Source organism: Dermacentor variabilis, chromosome 1, assembly GCF_050947875.1.
Source record: "Dermacentor variabilis isolate Ectoservices chromosome 1, ASM5094787v1, whole genome shotgun sequence".
Lineage (NCBI taxonomy): Eukaryota > Metazoa > Arthropoda > Arachnida > Ixodida > Ixodidae > Dermacentor > Dermacentor variabilis.
The window spans coordinates 23,051,040-23,078,768 of NC_134568.1; the positions used below are offsets into that span (position 1 = coordinate 23,051,040).

General features: G+C 47.3%; 1 protein-coding gene across 1 annotated transcript in view; it reads left to right on the forward strand.

The window, feature by feature from the left end:
* Positions 1 to 27,729, forward strand: part of LOC142575801 (frequenin-2-like) — a 310,775-nt gene that overhangs the window by 227,679 nt on the left and 55,367 nt on the right. Inside the window, exon 4 of the mRNA XM_075685463.1 lies at positions 12,924 to 13,013. Coding sequence (XP_075541578.1) covers positions 12,924 to 13,013 — 90 coding nt within the window. The remainder of the gene's footprint in view (positions 1 to 12,923; positions 13,014 to 27,729) is intronic.

Here is a 27,729-nt window from a genome sequence, read left to right on the forward strand (position 1 = left end):
GTGACGCCTGCGGCAAAAAGGACGTTCCACGTCCGCCGCCAAGGTCTGTGAGGGGTGGCGCTGGCTAACACTCGCACGGTTCTACTAGAACACATAAATACCCAAGAAAGTGGATGGGGAAACAGCGCCGCGGTAGCTCAATTGGTAGAGCATCGCATGCGAAATGCGAAGGTTGTGGGTTCGGTTCGCACCTGCGGCAAGTTGTTTTTTCATCCACTTTAATTTCCATTAATTCATCGTTTCTTTATTTCATTTATTAGGCACAAGTAATTTTCCCTATGTTGTCCTTGGTGTCAGTGTTTGTTGGCTTCTTATGTTATGACTAATAAAAATCGGGCCCCTCGGTTAATCCCCTTTCTTCTCGTTTAGATATATATATATATATATATATATATATATATATATATATATCAACGGCACTAAGATGCAAAGGCGTTGCCATCATTTTAACTGTACGGAAAGTAACTTTTCGATCGAGAAGGAAGGGAACACATTGTATGCGATGAACTTCGTTTGCAATAGTTTATTCATTCATTCAAATAACTTTGAGTGCCCTGCGATTTGGTGGGGTGGGTCTGGACCCCGCCTATAGCTTTCGGCCAAGGGTTAATTGTTGGCCCGTGGTGGCTTCCTCGGCTCGCTGGGCGGCCCATGCCCTAGTTTAAAAAGATTAAATTATGTGGTTTTACGTGCCAAAACCTCGATATGATTATGAGGCACGCCGTAGTGGGGGACTGCGGAAATTTCGACCACCTGGGGTTCCTTAACGTCCAACTAAATCTAAGTGAACGGGTGTTTTCGCATTTCGCCTACATCAAACTGCGGCCGCCGTGGCCGGGATTCCACCCCGCGACCTTGTGCTCAGCAGCTGAACAACTTGCGCTAGCTTGAACTAGTAATACACGGGGCCAAGTCTTGCAATGTTACTTGCCCAAAGCTGTTGCTCAAAACGCTCAATAGCGCAAATTAAGTAGTGTCGATGCACTGTCGGCTTGTGTTTTGTTTGTGTGTGTTTGTCTCTTTAGAGTACGTGACACCACCGCTCCTTGTTTACAACCGTGTAACTTTATGTACACTCTAAAATACACTCTAAAATAATGTACACCCTTGAAAGTGAAGAAGGATGTAAATATGTGTTACTCGCGCCCTGACGTTCAGAAAGGGTGTGAGGGTGTAAGTTACAGAACTACGTACACCCTTATTCATTTTTAAGCGTGTAAATTATTTTACAGTGTACGCCAATTGCGTAAAGTTCTTGATAAGCGAAATCAGATAACAGCCTGCGAAAAACACGCATACGCATAGACAGCGAGTAGACAGGATTGCTGCTGCATTCTCAGCCAATTGTCTTGCCGCTTTTGGATGCGTCTTTGGCTTGTTTAATTTATGCGATTGGCCTCGTGGCAATGACCGAAGGGTTGGCGATAGAATTTCATGTCGCCCGTATAGCCAGTTTTCTAGATCTCAAGGGTACCTGTGAACCACGTTGGTCATGAAGCCAGGTTTTGTGCGCTAGAGGTGCTGGGCTTGGTGATAGGACATCGGTATAGCTGCATGTACTGTTAGGCAACATACCATTTAGTTATACCGTATACTAATGAGACCTCTGTTCAAGGCTGTTGAAGATGGCTTAACAGCAGAATGCCGGAGAAGTACGTAATGGAGTCCCGCAGGACGAGGTACTGAGTTCAAAGTTTTTTATGCTAACAGGCATTACTCCTATTGTTTCCTACAAGTGCAGTCCTAACAAGGCATTGCTAACACCATGCCCAAGAGGAAATAGCTTTCCTTCTCGTGGATCATTCAGATTACGCGAGACAATATAGTAGCCCTCATTTGCAAGTGGCTCATAATTTATTCAGCATCTGACGTGATTAGGGGTGCTTCGCCATCCATAGTGTTCTGGCATTAGGATTCGAAAAAAAAAAAACTGTCCAAGTTTGTTTGAAATGAAAATTAGCTACGGAATCTTCAGTGAGAGCACAAGCATTTGCAAAAGCGATTCCCTGGAATGCTGGACGAAGTGCAAGGAAGCAGAAGGCTAGTTGCGGAAGAATTCACGCAGTTCCAGACGACCAAATGCAGTCATATAGCGGCCTAATGTTTGTCGCCGGGACGACCTGATTAACGCGAGAAGTCGAACGACGATATGTAAATTTTTATTGAACTATACAAACGTCTGCGCAGCCTTTTCAAGAGCAATCACTCTTTTCTTACAATGACTGAATGACACGGACAGCTTGTAAGTGACAATGAGTAAGTGAATGCACAATTGTCGAACCAGAGTTGAACAAGTTGGTTCGATGAAGGAATGTACGAAGTACTGCAAGTAGGCTTTGAATGCGGCAATATTAGGTCGCCCTATAGTAGGCAACTGTCCAGTTTCCAATTGCTCACGGCACCTTTGATTCGAGGGTAAGCTTGCAAACAGCGTGTATGTGATAAGGAGCCGTAGGTATACGAATGGATAATGGGGCCGCCTCGTGTACTTCTAGTTTATTTCCACTTCTACCACCATGTCCGCCACCTTGTGTGAATTAAACGAGAAATTTGAGGAGCTGCACATATGCAATTTCGAATATCCCTTATTGATTTTAATTTTTATGGCAAGGTCTTCTTAACTGTCTTCATGCGGGCTTGGCGTACCTGGGATCTGGTTATCTTGTCACGCCTTCCAGAAAAGAAAAAAAAAACTACCCTTTCGCGCCTTCAGAGCGTCGTAGCGAGTCGCAACAGGTATAAAATGTAGGCCTCAACGATATAACAAGCGACAGTGAGCCGCAGAGTAGGGGAAATTACCGGTAGGGGTGTCATTAGCACCAACTTGGTCGAAAATTAAACACATTGCATTATACCGCTGTAAAGGGTGCACTGCCGTAGGCAGACATGTTGAGGCGAAGTCACCGTGCTGCACACTTTTGGGACGTGGAATGAGTTCGCTTGGACTAAACCTGGCTCGCGCGAGGAAATGGTGTCGGAAAGGCGACTTCGCCGGTAATCACAAGAAGCGAGAATTCGTCGTACAGTAGGGAAAATTAACGGCATGGGCGTAATTAAAGGAAATATATTTGAAAATTAACCACATTTCACCATAGCCTGCAATATCTCGTGGATTGGCCTACATGGCCTCTCGGTAACAAAGATCAACCAAATGTCGACACTAAAAAGAAAAGGTCAGTGTAATTAAAATATCATACGAAGTCATAAAATTAGTAATTGGGGAGCTTGAAAAAGAAGGAATTGAGATATAATCATCATACGATAATTACACGATACACATACATATAATCATCAAATCATTTGAACTCCCATGCACGTCGACATTGTCTTCTTTAGCGTCGACACTGGATCGAGCCTTTCTTTCTTGTGGCACTTCGTTGAATAGCACATCGCATAGAGGAACAAACATTAGATACATACGTTGTTCTAATGTTGTGTGTCACGTACAAACATGTTAGCTGCACTTTTTCGTTACCTTCGGTACAACCATCACATCTGAGCACTCTAAATAACACGACCACATGTCGAGTTCTATAGGCTACTCGGAAAGCGGACAAATTGACATCTTCCTAGCTTCACTAGCAATGTCCGTATATTACCTCTGAATATATTTCATAGGGTGTTCAATCAAGGTGACCGACTTCTTGCGTTTATTCATAACCTCTGAAGCAATATCGTGAATCTTCTGAGGGTAACCTGTGAACTGGTTCACAAACCAACCCGCAGCACTTTTCCATCTGTCCCTTTAAAGAACGGACATATGAACGTACGACTGTATAACAGTTAGTCGCATATGACGGCACAGTCCATGTTTCTCTATCCATGAAAGTCTTACGGTACGTCCGCTCGTCGTATACGCTATGGTTACGTCGGCGCTTTTTTGTCGGCTTCCTGATGCATATGTGAGTTTACCTTTAAACCACGCGCATTTCTCTCAATTCGTCGTAGGCTTGCCGCTGAGTGCCGAGCGCTTCGCCGTCGCTTAAGGCTGCACAGTCCCAATTGACGCTGCTGATGAAATCTTGTGACACCTTGGCACACGCTTTCCTGTCTTCCCGCAGAAAGACCAGTCGCAGTATTATTTTCCTAGCCGTTTTTGTGCAGCATGTATTCCTTACGCGACATGGTAATCGTGTCCTTTTGCTGGTCCGGCCCCGAACGCGTTTCACAGTTATAGGAGGTGAGAAAAAGCCCTACCCATCGTAACCTGTGCTCACTTAAAGTAACCGCACGTCTATATAGCGCACCCGAACTTCACCACGCTGACGTCACCATGCTGACGGCTCGGCTAGATTATTGCAGCTCCATCAGCGCCGTAGTCGCTTTAGTCGGGATAGTCCAATTGAAAATCTCCGACGTTCTATTGCCAAGTCTGCAGCTGCGGAACTCGCGTGTGTTGGCGGCAATGTTCAGTTCGGTGATCAGGAATCTGGCCAAAAACCTGCAATGTTTTCCTAGTTAAGCCAGTTTCGCACCACCGAAATAAGTCCTGCATACAATCACGAACGGTTAGTATACGAAAACTATGAGCTTTGCATCATAAGTTTACCTTGCCAGTGTGGTATCATTGATTACAGACGAGGGAGCTCAACCAGCGCGTTAGAGTCGTATGGTTTCAAGGATGCTACCTGCAGGATGGCATTTGCTTCTTGCGTGCGCTGTCATTGACTCAGCTCAGTAACCCAGAAATAACAAATAGCAAACTATTACACACACAAAAAAAATTCGCACCCTTAAGAGTGCTGCTTTGTCCCATGTCTAACACCCTTATCCATAAAGCTGTAAAATATTTTTGTAGTACATGACAGCGAGCCCAGACCACACCTGCGATTAGAAAATTTGTTGTTGAAAATTTTGTGTCAAAGGTTACCAGCTGGTGCGCAATGAAAATATCTGATAGGAGAGTTTGATGCCGATAGTCGACAAATTTTGTTGATGCAAGTCTTTGTGTCGAATGTCGCAGCTATCATAATGTTTTCTCAGCGCCAGAAAAATTGCCAAAAAAAGAAAACTTCATTTGACCCATTCAACAATTCAACCTTGAACGTAACCCGCCGTGCTTGTTTAGTGGCTTTGGTGCTGTGCTGCTAAGCACGAGGTCACATAATCAAGTCACATCCAAAGCGGCCGCATTTCTATGGGGGCGAAATGCGCAATACACCCTTTTAGGCGCACGTTAAGGAACACCTGGTGGCCTCACAATCTGGTCGTGGTTTTGGCACGTAAAAACCATGATTTATATTTAAAATTAACCTTGCATTTAACGATGAGGTTGTAAGCCATCGGGTGAACCAAGCACCCTTAAGTGTGCAAATCTTCTTACAACGTATATAGGGTGTGTTCAGAAAATATTGCCGCAAGTATGTCTCATGCCTAGCTTTAATTTTAATGACAGTTATATTTTTTCACTGACTGCCATACACGCACGCACACAATATATATATATATATATATATATATATATATATATATATATATATATATATATATATATATATATATATATATATATATATAATGTATGTACTCCAAAAATGGGCATCGTTAAGGAGTGCGCAATAGAAATCGGTGGTAACTCCGTTAGACAAGATACCAGTAAGCTATCGCAGGAGACGAAAGATGTGATCAAGAAACGCCAATGCATGAAATCCTCTAACCCTACAGCTAGAATAGAACTGGCAGAACTTTCCAAGTTAATCAACAAGTGTAACACAGCTGACATAAAGAAGTATAATATGGATAGAATTGAACATGCTCTCAGGAACCGAGGAAGCCTAAAGGCAGTGAAGAAACTAGGAATACGCAAGAATCAGATGTATGCGTTAAGAGACAAAGCCGGCAATATCATTACTAATATGGATGAGATAGTTCAAGTGGCTGAAGAGTTCTATAGAGATTTATACAGTACCAGTGGTACCCACGACGATAATGAAAGACAGAATAGTCTAGAGGAATTTGAAATCCCACAAGTAACGCCGGAAGAAGAAAGCCTTGAAGATACGCAAAGGAGGAAGGCAGCTGGGGAGGATCAGGTAACAGCAGATTTGTTGAAGTATGGTGGGCAGGTTGTTCTAGAAAAGCAGGCCACCCTGTACACGCAATGCCTCATGACCTCGAGCGTACCGGAATCTTGGAAGAAGGCTAACATAATCCTAATCCATAAGAAAGGGGACGCCAAAGACTTGAAAAATTATAGACCGATTAGCTTACTGTCCGTTGCCTACAAACTATTTACAAAGGTAATCGCAAATAGAATCAGGAACACCTTATACTTCTGTCAAGCAAAGGACCAGGCGGGATTCCGTAAAGACTACTCAACAATATACCATATTGACACTATCGATCAGGTGATAGAGAAATGTGCGGAATATAACCAACCCTTATATATAGCTTTCATTGATTACGAGAAAGCGTTTTATTCAGTCGAAACCTCTGCAGTCATGGAGGCATTGCGGAATCAGGGTGTAGACGAGCCGTATGTAAAAATACTGAAAGATATCTACAGCGGCTCCACAGCCACCGTAGTCCTCCATAAAGAAAGCAACAAAATCGCGATAGAGAAAGGCGTCAGGCAAGGAGATACGATCTCTCCAATGCTATTCACAGCGTGTTTACAGGAGGTATTCAGAGACCTGGAATAGGAAGAATTGGGGGTAAGAGTTAATGGCGAATACCTTAGTAACTTGCGATTCGCTGATGATATTGCCCTACTTAGTAACTCAGGGGACCAATTGCAGTGCATGCTCACTAACCTGGAGAGGCAAAGCAGAAGAGTGGGTCTAAAAATTAGTCTGCAGAAAACTAAAGTAATGTTTAACAGTCTCGGAAGAGAACAGCAGTTTACGATAGGTAGCAAGGCACTGGAAGGGGTAAGGGAATACATCTACTTAGGGCAGGTAGTGACCGCGGATCCGGATCATGAGACTGAATAATCAGAAGGATGGGCTGGGGTGCGTTTGGCAGGCATTCTCAAATCATGAACAGCAGGTTGCCAGTATCCCTCAAGAGAAAAGTGTATAACAGCTGTGTCTTACCAGTACTCACGTACGGGGCAGAAACCTGGAGGCTTACGAAAAGGGTTCTACTTAAATTGACGACGACGCAACAAGCTATGGAAAGAAAAATGATGGGTGTTACGTTAAGGACATAAGAAGAGAGCAGATTGGGCGAGGGAACAAACGCGAGTTAATGGCACCTTAGTGGAAATCAAGAAAAAGAAATGGGCATAAGCAGGACATGTAATGAGGAGAGAAGATAACCGATGGCCATTAAGGGTTACGGATTATCCAAGGGAAGGGAAGAGTAGCAGGGGGCGGCAGAAAGTTAGGTGGGTGGATGAGATTAAGAAGTTTGCAGGGACAAGACGGCCACACTTAGTACATGACCGGGGTAGTTGGTGAAGTATGGGAGAGGCCTTTGCCCTCCAGTGGGCGTAACCAGGCTGATGGGGATGATGATGATGACTCCAAAATTGTATTTCAGCTAGCCCCTGAAGACGAATTGATGCTGCTGCGGTTCTAAAAATAATTAGCCAGAGATTGCCGGCGGAGGGCGTTGCGCCGAAGGTAATTTCACGAAACGAAAGCCATTGGATTTCGTGAAAAAGAATATAAACTGCCGACACGGAAACCTGCGCAATGTTTATCAATTTTCAAGTACATTTTTTCATCATCTCTATAAATTTCAGGGCTTGGAGACGTCGCCAATTTATTTGACTCGTTTCTGTATTTGTGGTAAATATTTTTGCTGTCTTCGGTGGATGAGTTCAGCGAGAAGCACTTCAGTTTGGACATGCTATTTGTGCCGTCTTGCAATTCCATCTCAAGTAGTTTAGCATTAGACCCTGATGTCAAAATACACACATCATCTGCACACAGTGAAAAGTTTAACTTTGTTGGCAGTCTTCTTGTTAAATCAGCCATGAGAGAGAGAGGAATGGTTCTATCACATGCAAACACAGCTGTATTGCCCTTCACTCGGAAGCCGTTAAAAATTTCACTCTTAATCTGGAAGGACACCCTCTAATGATTGTCACACAGCATCGATTTCTTCGCATAATACTTGGTAGGCAGCTATCCTGGACACCCCACATAAAGAAACTCGAAAACGAGGTGAATGGCATAGCGACTGTACTTCGCAGACTTGCAAGCACGTCATGGGGCGGATCAGTATCGTCCATGCTGACTGTTTACAATGCATTAATACGACAAAAATTGCGTATTCCGCGCCCATCTTTCTCGGACTTTCCCACACGTCAGAAGAGCGACTTCAAAGACTTTTAGCTAGAGGACTACGCATATGTCTAGGAGTTCCACGAGCGACTTCTAGCTTTCTTGTAATAGCTGATGCTCGCCAACAACCATTTCCAGTTATGCGAACTACAGAAACATGCCGACATTATTTCCGTCTTCAAACACAGCATAAAAGCCACCCTTTGTCTCTAGACATAATTAAACGAGGTACAAGTTATGTTCATATAGAAATTCGAGAAAATCTTCACATATTTCCAGGAAATGAATTTTGGAACTCAGACGTCGAATATCCTCCATGGCTGCTTACACTTACAAAAATCAAATTGTCTGTAGACGGGATATTCAGAAAAAGAGACATGTTCATTAAAGCTGCTGAACAACTAGCACTTTACCAGATATATATGCGGTATTCAGGATACACACACGTCTATACAGATGGCTCCAGTACAGCAACCTCTTCAACTTCATCATTCATTATACCGCACTTCAACAAACAAGAATCATTTAAGTTATCTCGTGCGACTTGGTTCACAACTCCTGAACTATTCGCAATCCTATGTGCGATAAAATTTATATTTTCAGTAAGAGATGCCCAAAAATGGGTAATTTTCAGCGATTCACAGGCTGCTCTCTGCAGTACAAAAGCGAAAACATTCGGTGATAGTATAATATGTGAAACACTTAAACACCTCACAAAGGCAAGCGAAGCGAGACATACAATAGCATTCCAGTGGATACTAGGGCATTGTAACATTCTTGGCAACACAGCAGCCGATGAAGCAGCACGACTAGCACACCTCAAAGATGATGCGGTTCCGCTCCCAGTATCAAAGAATGAATTACGTTGCATTATAAGGAGAACGTCTTTCAACATGTGTGGAAACGCTTGGTTTGACCAGCATTCTAAGAGCTCGGACTTATACCATATTGATCCGTTAACGAATTCAAATTTTCATTGTCATTAGACAGAACTATGGAAACCCTCATTCATCGATTAAGGCTAGGCACTGCCTACACAAAGCACTTCTTATACAGAATTGGCCGTGCGAAAACCCCCGAATGTGATTGTGGATTTGTAGACGAAGATATATATCACCTCCGTCTAGATTGCCCACATCCTGACACATCGAGATGCCGACTTAAGTCAACCCTAATTCATTTAGACCGCAGACCGTTCAGATTAAAGAAAGTCTTGGGTCCTTGGCCGACAACGTCCTTGCAGAAGAGCGTTTTAAAAGCACTGAAGACATTTCTGGAAGATGGCGGCATTGTTGGACGTTATTAACGCTTTTATTGTTCCTTTCATTTCAATGTCGCTGTATATATGCGTGTATTTGTGAATTGTGTTGGTGTTGGGGGGGAGGGGGGGACTGTTCTGTTGTGACTATATGTGATAATGCATTTACACGATGTATGTACCACCCGCTGACTAGAGGCTGTTATTATGCGACGGTATCGTTTGTAGGTTTTATACAGTTTTCTGCATAACTGTGGATACATTTACCTTGTATATTGTATGTACCATGTGTTTCTTACGTCATAGTCTTCCTGTGAAATCGTTGCGTGATAAGTCCTGGTGTTTGTGTGAAAATGTTATTTGATATGTAATCTTGAATTTTATTGGTTGTATGAGGAAACCATTCAAGAGATAAGGAGTAGCCGGCGCCTGAAATCGTGCTTCAACATCTCCTTACATATCAATAATAATAAAAAAGTTCGGACATGGTACTGAACTGTAGCCTTTATAAAGTAGAAAAAAAAAAGATGTTTTCAACTTGTTACTCAGCTACCGCATAATGAAGCCATTAAATTTTTCCAGCACACTATGCAATGATATCGTAAACTTGTCTTTTTTTCATATATGTTAGAACGCTACCCAAATAACGACGTCCCTGCTTTCGCCGTGGGTGGATCTTGGCTCCATGCCCATTATCGGCGCGGTGCTTGCATTTTGGGTTATGAAAATGCCTCAGCAGGGTGCATAGAAAACAGCCGGAAAAATGAAAAAAAAAGATTAAAGCGAGATATCTGTACAGCTATATGTACGCAGCTCAGAAAAGTTTTGCGATTGGCGCAGCAACCGAGTGATGGTGCGCTGTCAGACGCTGGGTGTCGGAGCATTTGGCACTGCGCTAGGGAGCTGTAACGGCCAGCCATCGCGACGCCGTGGGGCACACGACGCTCGCGCTTACTGACAAACAACTTTTGACCGCCAGGTGATCGGCGAGAATTGCGTAATTCGTCACTGACAGTTGTAGTCGCTTTTAAACGAGCAGCACTCCTTGATTTCTTTCTTTATAACTCCACAAGTATAATCAGGCATATTCTTGCAGATTAGGCTAGTATACGCCAGTCACTTCGATATGGTAGAGGTTAATAAGAACCCAACCTATTTTTCAAAGTTAACTTGTAGAATAATGCTTTTTTTCGTTAATCGTAAGATACCTGAATACCCTCCAACAGAGTGCCTTTAGGGTGTACTGAAATATACTGAAATAAATACGAAATATGACGTCTATGGCAACAGAACTTGCCGCTCCACGGGCTGCTGTTAATTACTTCCTGCAAGTACAACCTCGTAAGTGGGTAATTTTTTTTTCTTTACTCTAAGGTAGCCCTTCAGAGTTTGTGGTCAGCCCTACGACGAAGGACTCGGGAGCACTTGGTACCTGAGATAAGAAAAGCTCTCCACCGCGCCGTCTCTAATGGACATGACAAGTTCCAATGGCTGCCGGGTCACTGCGACAGCGTCGGTAACGACCGTACTGATGATGCTGCCCGGTCAACCCATAGAGGAACCCAGCCAGTTGGAGTGCCCTTATCGAGAACGGGTGTTACTAGAGTTTTTCGCTTGCTTGCTCACCCCACGATGCAAACATTCTGGAACGCATCAAGCACCTTGAAGCGCCGTTTCCACAAACTTGGCCCTTCGTTAAAGCCCAAGTGCCTCGTACCTCCGCCCAAATGCGTCTTACCGTCGCTGAACTTATCCTAAGAGACACGTGCACCACGACTGACCCTATGCGTCACCGACCTTAACACTGCGTCTCCCAAGAAACGAGGAGACTATCGACCTATTCGGCCACCATCCGCTGCGGTGGTTTAGCCACTATGGTGATGCGCTGCTAAGCACGAGGTCGCGGGATCGAGTCCCGGCCGCGGTGGCCGCATTTTGATGGGGGGCGAAATGCAAAAATGCCCGTGTCCCGTTCAGTGGGGGCACGTTAAAGATCCCTTGGGGGTCAAAATTAACCCGGAGTCCCCCACTACGGTGTGGCTCATAATCAAATCGTGCTTTTGGCACGTGAAACCCCAGAATTGAATTAAATTTCTATTCGACCACCATCTAAATTAAGTTTCTTATCGAGGTCGACTGGCTCGTACGAGCGTGTGTTTCCGTGACATTTTCAGAGCGCGAAGTGCTTGAGGCGTTTTCTTTGCTAATTTCTGGTGTTAATTTTGCACGCTCAGTGGGGGCTAGACCAGCCGGACGCCCTCTGGTCAGCCGCTGTCCTTTGTTTCTGTGCACTTTGTCTATGGTTCACCCATGGCTTCATAAAACCAGCACTACGCCGAAGCTCTAACGTCAGTCTTAACTCATCAGCAGCCTGGTTACGCCAACTGCAGGGCAAAGGCCTCTCGCATACTTCTCCAACTACACCGGTCATGTACTAATTGTGGCCATGTTGTCCCTGCAAACTTCTTAATTTCATCCGCCCACCTAACTTTCTGCCGCCTCCTGCTACGCTTCCCTTCCCTTGAAATCCAGTCCGTAACCCTTAATGACCATCGGTTATCTTCCATCGTCATTACATGTCCTGCCCATGCCCATTTATTTTTCTTGATTTCAACTAAGATATCATTAATTCGCGTTTGTTCCCTCACCCAATCTGCTCTTTTCTTATCCCTTAACGTTACACCTATCATTCTTCTTTCCATAGCTCGTGGCAGCTGCAGCGGTGGCGTAGAGGTAGAGCATACGCCTCGCGTGCTAGAGGACCGTGGTTCGAATCCCGGTGCTGCGTAATTTTCCACCGGATTAAAAAAAAGACAAAATCCGCGTGTTGATAAAACTGCACAAACAGGCCTGAAGTGCGGCCTGATCCCGGTGACAAAAACCGGTAACGCACTCGCGTGCGTTACCGGTTTTGGTCACCAGGGATCAGGCCGCACCAATCCTGCTCACCAAAGCAGGATTGGCCACTCTGGTGCGGTGGTACTTGGCCACAACCTCCCATATGAACACAACAATCAGTCTTAACTATAAGACGCTAAACTTAAGCGTAGAAGCCAGAGAGTGAACACTGGTGCAGGGTTACCGCTTTCACAGTGGGCCACTGGGTCCTATATCCTGCGTTGCGAAAGCCAATTACGAGCGTTTCTCGCCGTGAAACGTTCAGCTCTAGTTTTAAATGATTCACACAATGTGCCAGCGAAACTCACAAATTCCTCTCTGCATCTGAGCATTCAGAATCCGCACGTGTCGTTTATTATTAAGTTTACGCGTTGCTGAAACCTAATGTTTGAAGTTTCAGTATTACGAGACCCCTGAGTCATAGTTGTCGTGAGCGCTGCCTCGAGTTGACGGTTCTTCGTAAGCACGAGGAAGCGTTGATATTCGCGTGGATGCTTTCGCATTTCGTTTCACCTTTTTCATCGTTCTCATTTCAGGGTTTTCTGAGGATATACAAGCAATTCTTTCCTCAAGGTGATCCCTCGAAGTTTGCATCGCTGGTTTTTCGGGTTTTCGACGAGAACAAGGTAAGCTGACCGCTCATTAGCTTCCATGCGCAACCAACCGTCACTCCCCTGTATCTTCACATGTTACCCAGTAATGTTTGCCATGTATTGGTTGTACATGTTGTTTGGGATCGGACTGCTGGTACGATCTGTTGGGAACTCGGCGCTGACGCCCGTGGTTGTACCTGGGTCGCAAGCCCCAAGGGTAGCGTTGGCCTGGCGGCCTGGGGTACAACTGGAAGCATCCGAAGGTCCCGGCAAAGCATGAGTCGACTGGTAACAACGAAACAACTTGTTTATTTTAACATCGCAAAAAGTTGGCGGTCAGGTTGACCGAAGTAGAGAGACGGGAGAGCACTTCACTCAACAGAAGAAATCGGAGCCCTCCCTTTGGCGTCCGGGGGCAGCTGTTTTTATACTCTCGCAGTTGAGGGCAAGAAGGAACCCCTCAAAAGACGAGCACGTGAATGTACAATGGGCTAATGGTGACGCACACTGTCGTAGCGATGCCGTAGCACCATGTCGAGCACGATCTCGTAGCACCCTGTCGTGGCGCTGCCGGTCGGACACAATGACTGTAATGAGAGGATGGTCCCTGCTTTGGCATCGCCTGTTTCGGGCACAATGACTGGAACGAGATCCCTGCTTTGGCATCGCCTGTTTCGGGCCCAATGACTGGAATGAGATCCCTGCTTTGGCATCGCCTGTTTCGGGCACAATGACTGGAATGCGAGGATGATCCCTAGGCGGTCGCATCGCCGCAGTCGCGCCTGGAAACACCTGGCGATGAGTGTTGCGGCGACGACGATCGGGCCAAAATGTCTGCCGCCCCGCCGCAGTCGCGCCGGCAAAACCACGTGTCGCAGGCGAAACGCAACAGACCGCCCCGCCGGGGGAAGGAGATCCCGATGGACAGGGGACTGCATCCGCTGTCCGGAGGGATGTCGCTCGATGATGCTCATAACCGAAGTCGGGCGTCCCTCGACGTTTCTTGAGCGCAGCGCACAGAGAAGGCCTCGTTCTCTTGTTCAGGTTCGCACGGGACACTGCAAAGTGACTTCGGGAGAGTTCACATTTTTGTTCTCGTTCCCGGCAAGCGTTAGAACTACGCTGAAACTCAACCGCTCAGTCAGCAAGCACGGCACAACCCTCACTAAGCCCTGCCAGGCTCTTTCCCCTTTTTATACCACTGCCTAGTTCCTTACAGTAGTCTAGCATCACTCAGAACGCGTCCACAAATTGAAAAATTGCACTAGAAAGCATATCATCACTTTGAAACACTAAACAAAAGCAATATGTTAAAAAAAAAAAATCCTGCCTCAGGAAGAAAACATCAGTAACAAACAATTTTGAGGCTGATTCCTACGTTAGGGGCTTCGACTAAAGCCATCGGCGTTACCGTTGAGACTCCCCTTTTTGTAACGCACCTCAAAGGAATATTGTTGTAAAGCGAGGCTCCAGCGCAGGAGGCGGCCATTTTTGGGAGAGATGGTCTGCAGCCATTGGAGAGGGCAGTGATCCGTCTCAATGATAAACCTCGAGCCGGCTAGATAGCATGACAATTTCTGAACGGCCCACACGAGACATGCACACTCTTTCTCGGTGGCGCTATACGCCTGCTCACGACTGGTCAGCTTACGACTAGCATACAGGACGGGGTGTTCTACTTCTCCATTTTCCCGTTGGCACAGTACAACGCCCATGCCTCGCTCACTAGCATCGCACTGAACAATGAACCCTTTTGTATAGTCTGGCGATCGTAGCACAGGCTGGCTTGTTAGGGCACTCTTTAGGGCGCTAAAAGCTCTTTCCTTGGTCTCGTCCCAGACGACTGTTTGAGGCTCTGTCTTTCTTAGAGCATCCGTCAGGGGAGCCGCGATATCAGAGTACCTAGGGATGTACCTCTGATAGTAGCCGGCGACACCCAAGAACGACCGAATATCGGTCTTGGTGCGCGGTTGCGGAAAGTCTCGCACAGCGGCCACTTTTATTTCAGAGGGGCGGCGACGACCCTGACCAATCACGTGACCGAGGTAGACAACCTCGGCCTTGTGCTAACTGGCACTTAGGAGCCTTGACTGTCAAGCCCGCTTCGCGCAGGCGGGTTAGCACTGCCCGCAAGTGTGCCATATGCTCAGACCAGGATGCGGAGAATATCGCTACGTCGTCTAGATACGGTAAAGCGAATTCTTGCTGTCCCCGCAACACTTTATCCATGAGACTTGAAAAACAGTATGGCGCGTTCTTCAAACCAAAACTCAACACTTTAGGACGGAATGTTCCCATTGGTGAAATGAACGCCGCATACCTACTAGCCTCTTCTGTAAGTGGAACCTGCCAATAACCCCTGACAAGATCTAGGGTGGAAATAAACTGAGCGCTACTAACTTTCTCAAGGCGCTCCTCGATGTTAGGGATCGGATAAATTTGATCCTTAGTGATGGAATTAAGCCTGCGGTAGTCGACGCAAGGACGAGGTTCCTTGCCCGGTACCTCAACTAAAATCAAAGGGGAGGTATAATCACTCTCACCTGCCTCAATAACACCGAGCTGTAGCATTTTCTTTACCTCAGCCTCCATAATATCGCTCTGGCGGGGTGACACCCGATACGCCTTGGATCGTACTGGCTCTGTGGAGGTAAGTTCTATATCATGAGTAAGTACAGAAGTCCTACCAGGCCTCTCAGAGAACAGACCTTGAAACTCTTGTAATAGCTGGTGTAGTTCGGTTTTCTGCTCGGGCGACAGCGGTGCTTTACTGATAAGGTCACTAATGACTTGACCGGTGTCTTCCCTGTTCGTCACTGAGCCTAGTCCTGGAAGCTCGACCGGAAGCTCTTCAGGAACGTTTATCATCATGCACACCACTGCTTCCCTTTGTCTATAAGGTTTGAGCAGATTACAGTGGTAAACTTGCTGTGCTTTCCGCTTTCCTGGCAGACTTACCACGTAGTTAACGTCCGACAGTTTCTGAACAATTCGTGCTGGGCCCTCCCACTGCACGTCTAGTTTGTTGTTTAGCGATGTGCGCAATATCATGACCTCATCGCCAACCTCAAAACGACGGGCCCTGGCTGTCCGATCATAATAAACCTTGGCCCTCTGCTGGGCCTTTGTCATTGCTTCACCTGACAACTCCTGTGCCCTTCTTAAGCGTTCGAGGAGCTTAAGCACGTACTCCACCACGACTGGGTCGTCGCCCCTACCTTCCCACGATTCTCGAAGCATGCGAAGCGGAGATCGAAGCGAGCGACCGTACACCAGTTCAGCTGGCGAAAACCCCGTAGCCGCATGCGGCGCGGTTCTTAACGCAAACATCACCCCAGGCAAACACAGCTCCCAGTCAGTTCGATGTTCAAAACACAACGCTCTCAACACGCGCTTCATGACGGAGTGGAGCTTCTCAACGGAATTCGACTGTGGGTGGTACACTGAGCTGTGTAGCAGCTTTACCCCACACCTTTCGAGAAAAGTTGTCGTCAAAGCGCTAGTAAACACTGTGCCCTGATCTGATTGGATTTCCGCAGGAAAACCAACTCGCGCAAATATGGACAGTAGTGCATTAACTATCTCAACTGAGCTGAGTTCTTTAAGCGGCACTGCTTCAGGGAACTTTGTCGCTGGGCAGATCACAGTCAAAATGTGTCTGTACCCCGTGGCTGTTACCGGCAGAGGTCCCACAGTATCAATAACGAGCCGTCTAAAAGGCTCCGTAATGATAGGTACCAATTTCAACGGCGCCCTCGATTTGTCCCCTGGTTTGCCCACCCGCTGACAAGTGTCACATGTCCTCACGAAATGGTCTGCGTCCCGAAAACACCCTGGCCAATAGTACTCTTGCAAGAGACGGTCCTTAGTTTTCTTAACTCCTAGGTGTCCGGACCACGAACCCCCATGTGACAAGCGCAACAGATCCTGACGATAGCATTGAGGCACGACCAGCTGATCGAACTCCACTCCTCGGCGGTCTAGATACTTCCGGTACAGGACTCCACCCCTTTCCACAAAACGCGCAGTTTTCCTGGCGATACCTTCTTTGACATTGCAGCGCACGTTTTCCAGGCTGCCATCCTTTTTTTGCTCGGCTATCAAAGCCGTCCGGCTGACTTTTAGCAACCTATCAAGTCCGTCTGACGTAGGCGCGATGAGCAAATCAGTAGATAGCTCTTCTAACTTTCCCGAATCGGGATTTTCCTCTCCAGTATCTGGCGCCTTCAACGCTACAGACTCAATTTTATTCAGTTCGGGCGTGCTCTGAATATCAGCTTGCTGCGCCTCTGACCCTCTTTCGTTGTTTGATAACGTCGGCCCCGCAACTACCGCCTTTGCAGCGAGCTCCCGAACCTTCGATCTGGTTAAGGCCTGAACACTAGCTTCACCAAACAAAAGCCCCTTCTCGCGCAGGAGGTGATCGGACCTGTTTGAAAATAGGTACGGGTACTGGGGTGGCAGCATAGATGACACTGCCGCCTCTGTCTCAAGCGCTCCGAAAGGTCCTTCAATAAGCACTTTTGCTACTGGCAGACACACGCTATGAGCTTCCACGGCTTGCTTGATCCACGCGCACTCGCCCGTGAACATATGGGGTTCTACGTAAGACGGGTGAACTACATCCATCGTTGCTGCGGAATCGCGAAGCACTCGGCACTCTTTCCCGTTCACGAGGAGGTCTCGCATGTAAGGCTCGAGAAGCTTCATGTTCTCGTCAGTGCTGCCTATTGAAAAAAACACAACTTTTGGTGTTGTTTCCGGACACTGCGCCGAAAAGTGACCCGGCTTCTGGCACGTATAACACAAGCGCGCTCGCCTCATCTCGAACCGCTTTCTGCGTTTGGCTGCCGCCGTCTCTTTACGTTTGGTCGGACTGCTTTCGCTCGCATCCGCACTACGCGTGTCCCCCTTTAATCTCATGGGTGTGAACTTCGGCCTCTCAAACTTCGAGCCAAATTCACCCTTTTGACCGTCCTTAGCTCCGCGAGCTCGACGCGTCACAAACTCCTCGGCTAGCTCAGCGGCTTTAGCCACCGTACAAACGTCTGGCCTATCCAAGACCCAGTATCGCACGTTCTCCGGTAACCGACTATAAAACTGTTCTAGCCCGAAGCACTGCAGAACTTTATCGTGGTCACCAAACGCTTTCTCTTCTTTGAGCCACTCCTGCATGTTCGACATAAGCCTATACGCAAACTCTGTATATGACTCACTTCTGCCTTTCTCATTTTCCCGAAACTTCCGACGGAACGCCTCCGCAGACAGCCGGTACTTTTTTAGCAGACTCGATTTTACTTTGTCGAAATCCTCTGCTTCCTCTCTATCCAAGCGAGCGACTACGTCGGCCGCCTCGCCGGGTAACAAAGTGAGCAAGCGCTGTGGCCACGTTTCCCGAGAGAACCCCTGCTTCTCGCACGTTCGCTCAAAGTTAACCAGGAACAAACCAATGTCCTCTCCAAGCTTAAACGGCCGCATCAGGTCAGTCATTTTGAACAATACTCGTTCTCCTGCACCGTGTGCCTGACTTCCATTACGAGCGCGTTCCATCTCTACCTCAAGACGCTTCATTTCCAAAGCGTGTTGACGGTCACGCTCTTGTTGCTCTCGCTCTTTCTGTTCTTTACGTTCACGCTCTTCTTTTTCTTTTGCAGTCTCCCTCTCTTCAATAGTCTCAAGGCATTCCGACAGCTCGTCATCCTCAGCCTCTAACTCCAGAATAGCCTTTAGCAGTTCTGGTTTTCTGAGTTTGTCTGAGACATCCAGACCCAACTCTCTTGCAAGCTCCAACAATTTCGGTTTGCGCAACGACTTCAAATCCATGGCTGCTCTGAATGCTGCTTTCTCTACTGCTTACTATTGTCTTGCCGCAAACTAACCCGGCAGCAACGACAACCACAATTACCAGCTCTGTTTCTGACACTAACAAAAAGCCTGGCAAAGCTCAGAAGAAGAAAGTCCCGCACTCACCAAACCTCGCAGGCAGGAATTCCGCGCAGTCGTTCCGCTGCAGGCAACCAGTCGTCACACAGGGCTCGTTGCACTGCTCCCGGATCGTCGTTGAGCTGCTCAACATACAGTCAACTGCATCTCTTCGCTGCTGGCCTCCGTTGTCGCGATCTCACCGCTGGCAGACAGTTGTTTGAAGTCGGAGGCGATCTCACCGCTGGCAACCAGATGTTTGGATCCGTAGGCGATCTCACCGCTGCCAACCAGATGTTTGGGATCGGACTGCTGGTACGATCTGTTGGGAACTCGGCGCTGACGCCCGTGGTTGTACCTGGGTCGCAAGCCCCAAGGGTAGCGTTGGCCTGGCGGCCTGGGGTACAACTGGAAGCATCCGAAGGTCCCGGCAAAGCATGAGTCGACTGGTAACAACGAAACAACTTGTTTATTTTAACATCGCAAAAAGTTGGCGGTCAGGTTGACCGAAGTAGAGAGACGGGAGAGCACTTCACTCAACAGAAGAAATCGGAGCCCTCCCTTTGGCGTCCGGGGGCAGCTGTTTTTATACTCTCGCAGTTGAGGGCAAGAAGGAACCCCTCAAAAGACGAGCACGTGAATGTACAATGGGCTAATGGTGACGCACACTGTCGTAGCGATGCCGTAGCACCATGTCGAGCACGATCTCGTAGCACCCTGTCGTGGCGCTGCCGGTCGGACACAATGACTGTAATGAGAGGATGGTCCCTGCTTTGGCATCGCCTGTTTCGGGCACAATGACTGGAACGAGATCCCTGCTTTGGCATCGCCTGTTTCGGGCCCAATGACTGGAATGAGATCCCTGCTTTGGCATCGCCTGTTTCGGGCACAATGACTGGAATGCGAGGATGATCCCTAGGCGGTCGCATCGCCGCAGTCGCGCCTGGAAACACCTGGCGATGAGTGTTGCGGCGACGACGATCGGGCCAAAATGTCTGCCGCCCCGCCGCAGTCGCGCCGGCAAAACCACGTGTCGCAGGCGAAACGCAACAATGTGAAATTGATTAGCCGGCGAGCATCCTCCTCTGATGTCAACCTCCCTTACAGCGACATACTGCAATAAAAACTAATCATCACACGATTATCTTTATAAAGGCCTAGAAAACACTCTGATAGCAGGAGCTCGCAGTCTACGTGGAAATACCATCACGCTGTGCGTGCGATAGCGTCGAATCTCTCTCGTGAAAATATTTGTGAGTTCTAACTAGAAAACATAAGTGCAGCGAATACGAGGTTCGCTAGTAGTTGTCACTAGCTGAAGGAGGACGCTCTTCTAACTGAAGGAATGAAATAGAAAGACTCATGATCTCGTTGGCGGAAGCTTTGTTCTTGCCCTGTGTTTCAAGCTACCGGTGTGGGCGTCATACTGAATGGCAGGAGAATAATGGGATGTGTCTCCTGTTCACGTGTACTAGTGAAGTTATTCCGAGAACCATAACGGAGGCCATATTATTGGCAAAATACTGAAATTTGAATAGACAAACTTGTGTAAAAAAAAATTCCTTTTTCCTTCCGCTACTCAACCATGCCAGCCTTCGTGCTAATGCCATAGTATTGCTCCGTGAAGCTAACCACTTGAAACTTGGTGCCCTGACCATTTGTTTTTCGCGCTGTCACGTCCCGCGCCCAGCCCGCTAACCGATACAAGCGAACTCGGCTATACTTCGTTTGTTTAAATGGTGCGTTCAGCGAATAGGTTTAAGCCCGCTTACGCCCCTGCCGAACGAGTTTCGTTCCGTGGCTGCGCCACTGGTGCCTTGGTGTTGCTGCTAATTAATTGCGCGTTTTGCCGTACCTTGCGATATACAGCTCTGGTGGCACGAATTCTCCCCTCTCACCTCGTAAGGCTTTATGCTGGGATTTTCGTAGCAGGGTGTCTGTGGCAGCATCGTGTAGAGCCACCAGCCTCAATAAATTTCTTGTTGGGGAGCTTTTCACCGTTTCGAGGACATACGTGAACTCTGCGGTCACTGCAATGTGATGTTTATTGACGTGAACGTGTGCATCAGCAGTATACAGATAGCGCGGCATGAGACTAAGTGCAGAAAACGAATGAGTTAAGTACAGAAAATAACTCGGCGTTTCGCAATCGCGTACATTAAATACCGTGATCAAACGCATAGGGGCTGATCCGCTTAAAGACGAGCACGAATGCTGGAGCACATTAACAGCACTCAAGGAATGGTACGAGGTTCACGAAGTACAGAGGACGGGCGTTGGCTTTGTTCTCCCACCTGTTTAGCAGCCACGTATGGTCACTTCCCGATTGTCGCTGCTGAAATGCTACATTATTACAATTAAATATTACAATGTTACAATCTGAATTTCAGCAGTTTAGGGAGCTGCAAGAAAGACTCGAGAACAGCTTGTGTTGGGAGTATCTCGTTCATCACTACTTGAAATATTAAGCTTACAGTATCAAAGCCGTTAGGAGCATGGAATAGACGCAGGAAAGCATTGGGCTCTTCCTCCTTTGTTTTGACCGTCCACATTATTCGCTGGCACTTCCAAGTAGATGTGCGTAGCCGCAGACCCATAGCGTTCTGCGAAACTTCATTGTGCTTCTTCTGCAGATTATAGTGACATTCGAGACCTCAATGAAACATCCTCTAACATTACTTGTTATGCAGCTCGGAGCGCACATTGCGCCGTCATCTTTTTATTGTCTTGTATCGGTGTACATGCTCATTTTTACTATTCCGGCAAGCTTCTATTGAAAGCGGCACGCTGTCACATGCATACGCTTCCGTTCCTTCCTACTCATCTAAATCTCGCTCATTAGACAGATCTCTCGTCTGTGTGATTCGACGGCTGCCCCATTTGCATAGAAGACATTTCGACAGGCCCTAAAGCAAATCGAAGATATTCGCCGTAGCTCAATCTTCTGCGCTACGCGTGGCCAAACAGCCGTTTTTTTCCCTTTCTTTAAATAACGCCAGCTGGCGTAAGTTTCTCCGTACAGCCGACGTTGTATGCAGTTCCTTGCTTTCCCGGCCACGCTGCATCCGCGGTGGCTGAGCGAACAATTCGGCCTTCCCTATACACTGGCCGGTAGAGAGAGAGAGAGAGAAAAACATTTATTGAATCATAAAATGGAATTCTCGCGGATCGAGGTCTTCTCTTCTTCACGCCGTCTTCTCGTCGAAGGGAAGCCTCTTCAGCACGGGTGGTTCCTCAGTCCAGGGCTCCACTGAGTTTGGCCGCGTCCCTAGCGTGCTCCACCATCCTTCTTTAGACGGTGAGCTCGCAGCTGACGAGCCGGCTCTCCCAATGCTCCGCACTCGGGGGTTTATGATCGCGGAATGCGTCGTTTCGTTCGCACTCCCAAGTTATGTGATCGAGTGTGGGTGTAGCACCGAACCAGGGGCAGGTGTCCCTATACTGCGTTGGGAACATCTTGTTGAATATGAAAAGGTTGGGGAAGGTGTTTGTCTGGAGCCTACGCCAGCCCGTTGCTTCCTCCTTCGTCAGCGCTTTATGGGGTGGTGGGTACTTGAATCTAGTCCCCCTGTAGTGTTGCAGTAATTCCGAATAACTGTCACTGAGGATCCCGGCGTAACTAGCGCGGTACTCCTGCTGCTGCCCAGCCCGGAATCTATTAGCTCGAGCTAGACCGTCCGCCGCCTCGTTACCCCTTATGCCCTCGTGTCCAGGTATCCAGATCAGATTGTGTTTGATTTTCGCCTCCTCCGAGGGGTTACCCCCTCTGAGGATCCTAAGGGCAGTTTTGCATATTCTAATAATATATGGAGTTTTACGTGCCAAAACCACTTTCTGATTATGAGGCACGCCGTAGTGGAGGACTCCGGAAATTTAGACCACCTGGGGTTCTTTAACGTGCACCTAAATCTAAGTACACGGGTGTTTTCGCATTTCGCCCCCATCGAAATGCGGCCGCCGTGGCCGGGATTCGATCCCGCGACCTCGTGCTCAGCAGCCTAACACCATAGCCACTGAGCAACCACGGCGGGTCGTTTTGCATATTCTGCCCCTCATGTAGTTGCGACAGGTCTCTTTCGAGTCTGTGAGAATATTTAGCGATTTATTCTCCCTATATCCTTGCATCGCCGCCAGCGACACGGCCATTTCCTCGGCTTCAGCTACGCTCCATATCTCGGCCGAGACGCACGAGACAAGCTTTTCCTCTTTGTTCATTACTACCGCGATGGCCTTTACCTCGCTTCCTATTACACTTATGCTCGCGTCCGGGAAGAGAGTGTTCTCTTCTCTAGCCACTGTCATTTCTATGTATTCGGCCCTAGCTTTCCTTCTGCCTTCGTGGAGCCTGCGATTCATGTTCTTCGGTATAGGCTGTACGGTAAAGGCTGTATATGCGATAGAATGGCCACGTGCTCGCGTGCGCGCTCTGTTCATGGTGAACTCGCTATCGTACACGCGAAAACTGCCTCGGCGGCGAAGCGCTGTGCTCTTATTTAATCCCCATCCTCAAACCACCCCCCTTGCGCTAACTAATGGGGGACCGTTTAGGTGGGCTCGAAAGAACGTCCTCGCTCCAGCGGCGCGGAATCCTCCCTTGTTACGGCGGCTGCGCCCACCAACCTACTCGCTTCGCGGCGACCAAGCGGTGCCGTTTGGCGGATAGCTTGCGCGCGAGTGCGCCTGCAGGACCACTGTGGAGTCGGCCAGAGAGGCTGCTCGTTGTCCATAGTATAGGATGGAGCTTTGGACAGTCCTGGGGGGCGGGGGGACTTTAGAACGAGACTAAGCCCGTTCTGCGGCAGAACGGGGCCGGGAGCAAAAAAAGGGGGGAGGGGGGGGGGTCGAGCGATTTCTCCGGCTTTTGGAGCTGAGCGTCCCTAGGAGATTCCGCGTCCGCCAGCGTGAATCCGCTTATGGGCTCTTTCAAAAAAAATCTACTGGAAAAGTACTCCGCGTTGTTCTCTCGCCGGCGCTCATTTCGGTTTCGTCCTGTGCGCCTCATGGTTGGCTTTTCATCTAAATTTTTATTTTTTTTATGTGCCCAGCTTTGGGTTCGCTGCATATTGAGATAAGTTATGTGGTGGTACCCAGATAATGCACTTATGTGCACGAAAACGTGGCAGTTTAAGCCGTTGTTCCTGCCTGTTTGGTTTATGTGCTAAGCTCCTTTGCCTTTTCGTTTTCGCTTTCCGGGCGGCGCCGCGAAACGAGCACTGAGTTGTTGAGAAAAAGTATAAGTGGTGTTTAATAAAAGAAAAAGTAAATAAAATATTTGAGCCCTATAACCAAGCCATGAAAGAAAGAAAGAAAGAAAGAAAGAAAGAAAGAAAGAAAGAAAGAAAGAAAAGAGACGAGGAAAAGGGAAACGGTTTGACGCAGGCGCCATAAAGCGCGCGGCGTGTTGCGGATCGTGGTGGCGTTTGGGCGAGGAATTCACCAAGCTCATTGACGAGTACGTCTGGTAGTAGGAATGAAGGAAAAAGGGTTTATTTTACGTTATGTACACTAGCTCCAGATACGGAAGCCCATTCCAGGTAGGAGCATATCAAACGTCTGAGTTCACATCACGACACGCCAACTCCACTGCACGAAAGCTCCCCGCCGTCGTTTTCCCTAGGCGATTATACTAGGGAATCTGATGAGTGTATCGCGGCCAATCACAATTGTCGAATCGGTCGCAATATCCCGCCCATGATATCGCACCGTTCCGCCGAACTCCGCCTCCGGTGTTGTACCTTCGCCCCCGCATATTTAGCAACCTGGGAATCCGAGGTCGAACCCGTTCATAAGGTAGTATTCGACGTTAGCCCTATTCTTCATTTAGTTCAGGTTGTCAGGTCCAGCTGGAGGAGTCTTTTGTTGACCCGTCAAGAGTCGGCGTCAACGATTCGTTGACTTCTGGATAGACCCTGATGAATGGGTGGAGTTGCCTCGTTGTAAATGTCTAACTAATGCCCTTGACTGCGTTGAGACGTAGCAGGCATTAATACCGCTTGCTTTTATTCAAGCTGAGCGTTGCGTTGAAAATAAATACGAGACGAGGAAAGAAGACACAAGGCAGACAGAAAGCGTTGTCCGTCTCTCTCACTCTGGTCCATTCTTTTTTTCGATGTTAACGTTGTTAACGTCATGTACCAACTAGCCCAACAGCAACCTTTCAGAATATCGTAGCGCTCTCTAAGTAAAACGCCACGAGCGAGCAGTTCTTTGCTTCAAGCTGCTAACGTTTTTCGAGGAAATAAAGTTGCAAGGCCAACACAGATGGCCTCGCTGTTTTACCTGCTGTCGTACAAAGCGCTAGCGCGAGGTCCTGTAACCACCGTAAATTTTATCTTCATTTTGCGGAATAATTCCGAAGGTTTTGTTTCCGTGTGTGAAGAAGAGCAAATCTTCGCCCCCCCCCTCCCCCCCCCCCCCCCCCCCCCCCCCCCCCCTGTCGTTTTAATATGCGATGGTTTCTAGGGACTGAATTTGAACCGCTGCCGCAAAGAATGCTGGTTGTCGCAGTCCTTAGCGGGGCGAAGGGTGACTATGGTAAGAAGCATATTTTGTTTGTGCTATGACACGCCTTCTTGATCCTCGAGATCAAAAGACATAGATGTTAGAAATAAAACGGTTCAGGAGATCCATCGCATTTTTCTCTTAAAACTGGATGAAAAAAAAATCTGCAATGACATTGTCCTTGGCGTTCGGCTCGATGTCACTGTCAGCCCATCTGCAGCGGGAAAGAGGTTTAGGGCAACTGTCATGACGGCTCTGACAGGGTCACTGCGCATGCGCTCTGAACGTGGTGAAATCCGTATATTTTGCCGTATATTTTGGAGCTACAGCTTTCACGATAATAAACTTGATTGGTAGCTCAGGATTTCGTGAAGAGCGGTGATACAGGTGTAACATTAAATTTTGTCCTCCCCGCGAATACACGCAATGTTGCCACGCGACTGGCCGCTCGGGGCACTTTGTGTGAATTCGCTAGCTTCTTTCATGCTCGGAAAAACTTTCATGTGGCGCGTATTGGAGAAACACAAACCTGTATCGGGAGTTTTTCATGTTGTTCTACAATTTTCTCATTGGCACTCTTCACCTAATTAAAATACTTGAGAAGTTGATTAAGTAATTCAAACTAATTGTGTAATTAGGTGGTATGCAAAAATAATCTGGGTATCTCCAAGCGACTGCAAACATTACCTTGGTTCTGTCCAGCCACGTGGCTTTTGCATATTTTTATATCTTGGTGCATGATAGTTGGGAAACCCTGTATATTTCTTTATGGAAACATAAATTCCCAACCACAAATATATCAATAAAATAAATGAGCCGGCTGATAACTGCTTCCAGGTGGTGCTGAGCACCTAGCTGCCGGCTGCATAGAGAAAACAAGTTAGGAGTAACAACCAGAAAGATATTAGCACATAAAAAAAAACTGACTAGAAGGACAAAGCCTAAAAAAATTTAGGTGTGTACACTATGGCTACACTATGCTACACACTCATTTTAATAATAGGAGGAACACAAGACTCGACCATAATGCGTCGCCGCCCATCACTCAGTGTACGACCGACGATTCGTAAATTCGGTCCGTAAATGAAAAATAGAGGGATATCTTAAGTCATGGAGTCACATGTTCGCGTGTATACAGGGTCTCACAGTTGCAAGTACTAGAGGTACAAGCCGGTCAGCCTCCTTATTTTCTGCAGTACCCACGTGAGAGTGTACCCACCTACGGCTCGAGATGGTCTTTCCAAAGCCGCGAAGGCAACGTGGTGACACTGTTCGGCTGTCAATGTCAATCTTATGTAGATTCACTGAGCGCTTCTCGAGTGTATTTATTTATTTATTTATTTATTTATTTATTTATTTATTTATTTATTTATTTGAGTACCCTAAGGGCCCGTTAGGGCATTACATAGGGGGGACGGGACGAAAAAGTTCACGCGTAAGAAAAAAGAAACAGAGTTTATACAATGCTTAGCAGCTTGAAAAACGCATAAGAACCTAAAATGTGATGAAAACAATCTGCACCCATCAGACCACGAGTTTAAGGACACAATCTAATGATGATTTAGGTAAACAGCCTACACATATACATATCAGATGAAATGGAATGAATTTTATACAATGCCGAGCACATCCAAATACTGTTGAAGTAAATATTCAAGCAAATGTGAGTTTGGACAGGTTGATACTCTAAAAAGGTTAGCAGTGCTGCATGAAATGATGATGATTTCGTAAGCGAGACAATGTTTGAAGGTAGCGAGTTCCATTCGGCAATAGATAAAACAAGAGGCGAATATTGATAAACGTTAGTCCTGGTAGATATAGGTTCTACTTTATTAACATGGTCTGTGCGGGTCGAGATGTGGGGAGCTGGAGGAATATCGGCTCGAGCGAATGCACTGTTGCTGTGGTAAAGGCTATGGAAGAAGGACAACCGCGATAATTTCCTGCGCTTGTCAAGTGAAGGGGGGAGATAAAGTAATTTATTTAAGGCAAACACACTTTGATATCGAGAGTATGAAGTTAAGATGAACCGCGCAGCTTTACTTTGAACTGATTCGAGTAGGTTCGTGAGATTAGAGTGATGGGGTGCCAGATTATGGACGCATATTCTAAAGAAGGCCTGATAAGAGAACTGTATGCGCGAAGTCTGGTATCTGTGTTCGCAAGGTGTAAGTGCCGTTTCAGGTAACCAAGTTTTTTTCATGCTTTTGTGGGGATGAGTTCAATGTAAGCATTCCAGCTTAAATTGGAGGTGAACAGGACACCCAAGTACTTGATTGAAGGTACTGAGTGAACAGTAATACGGCTAATTGTATACTGGTCAGAG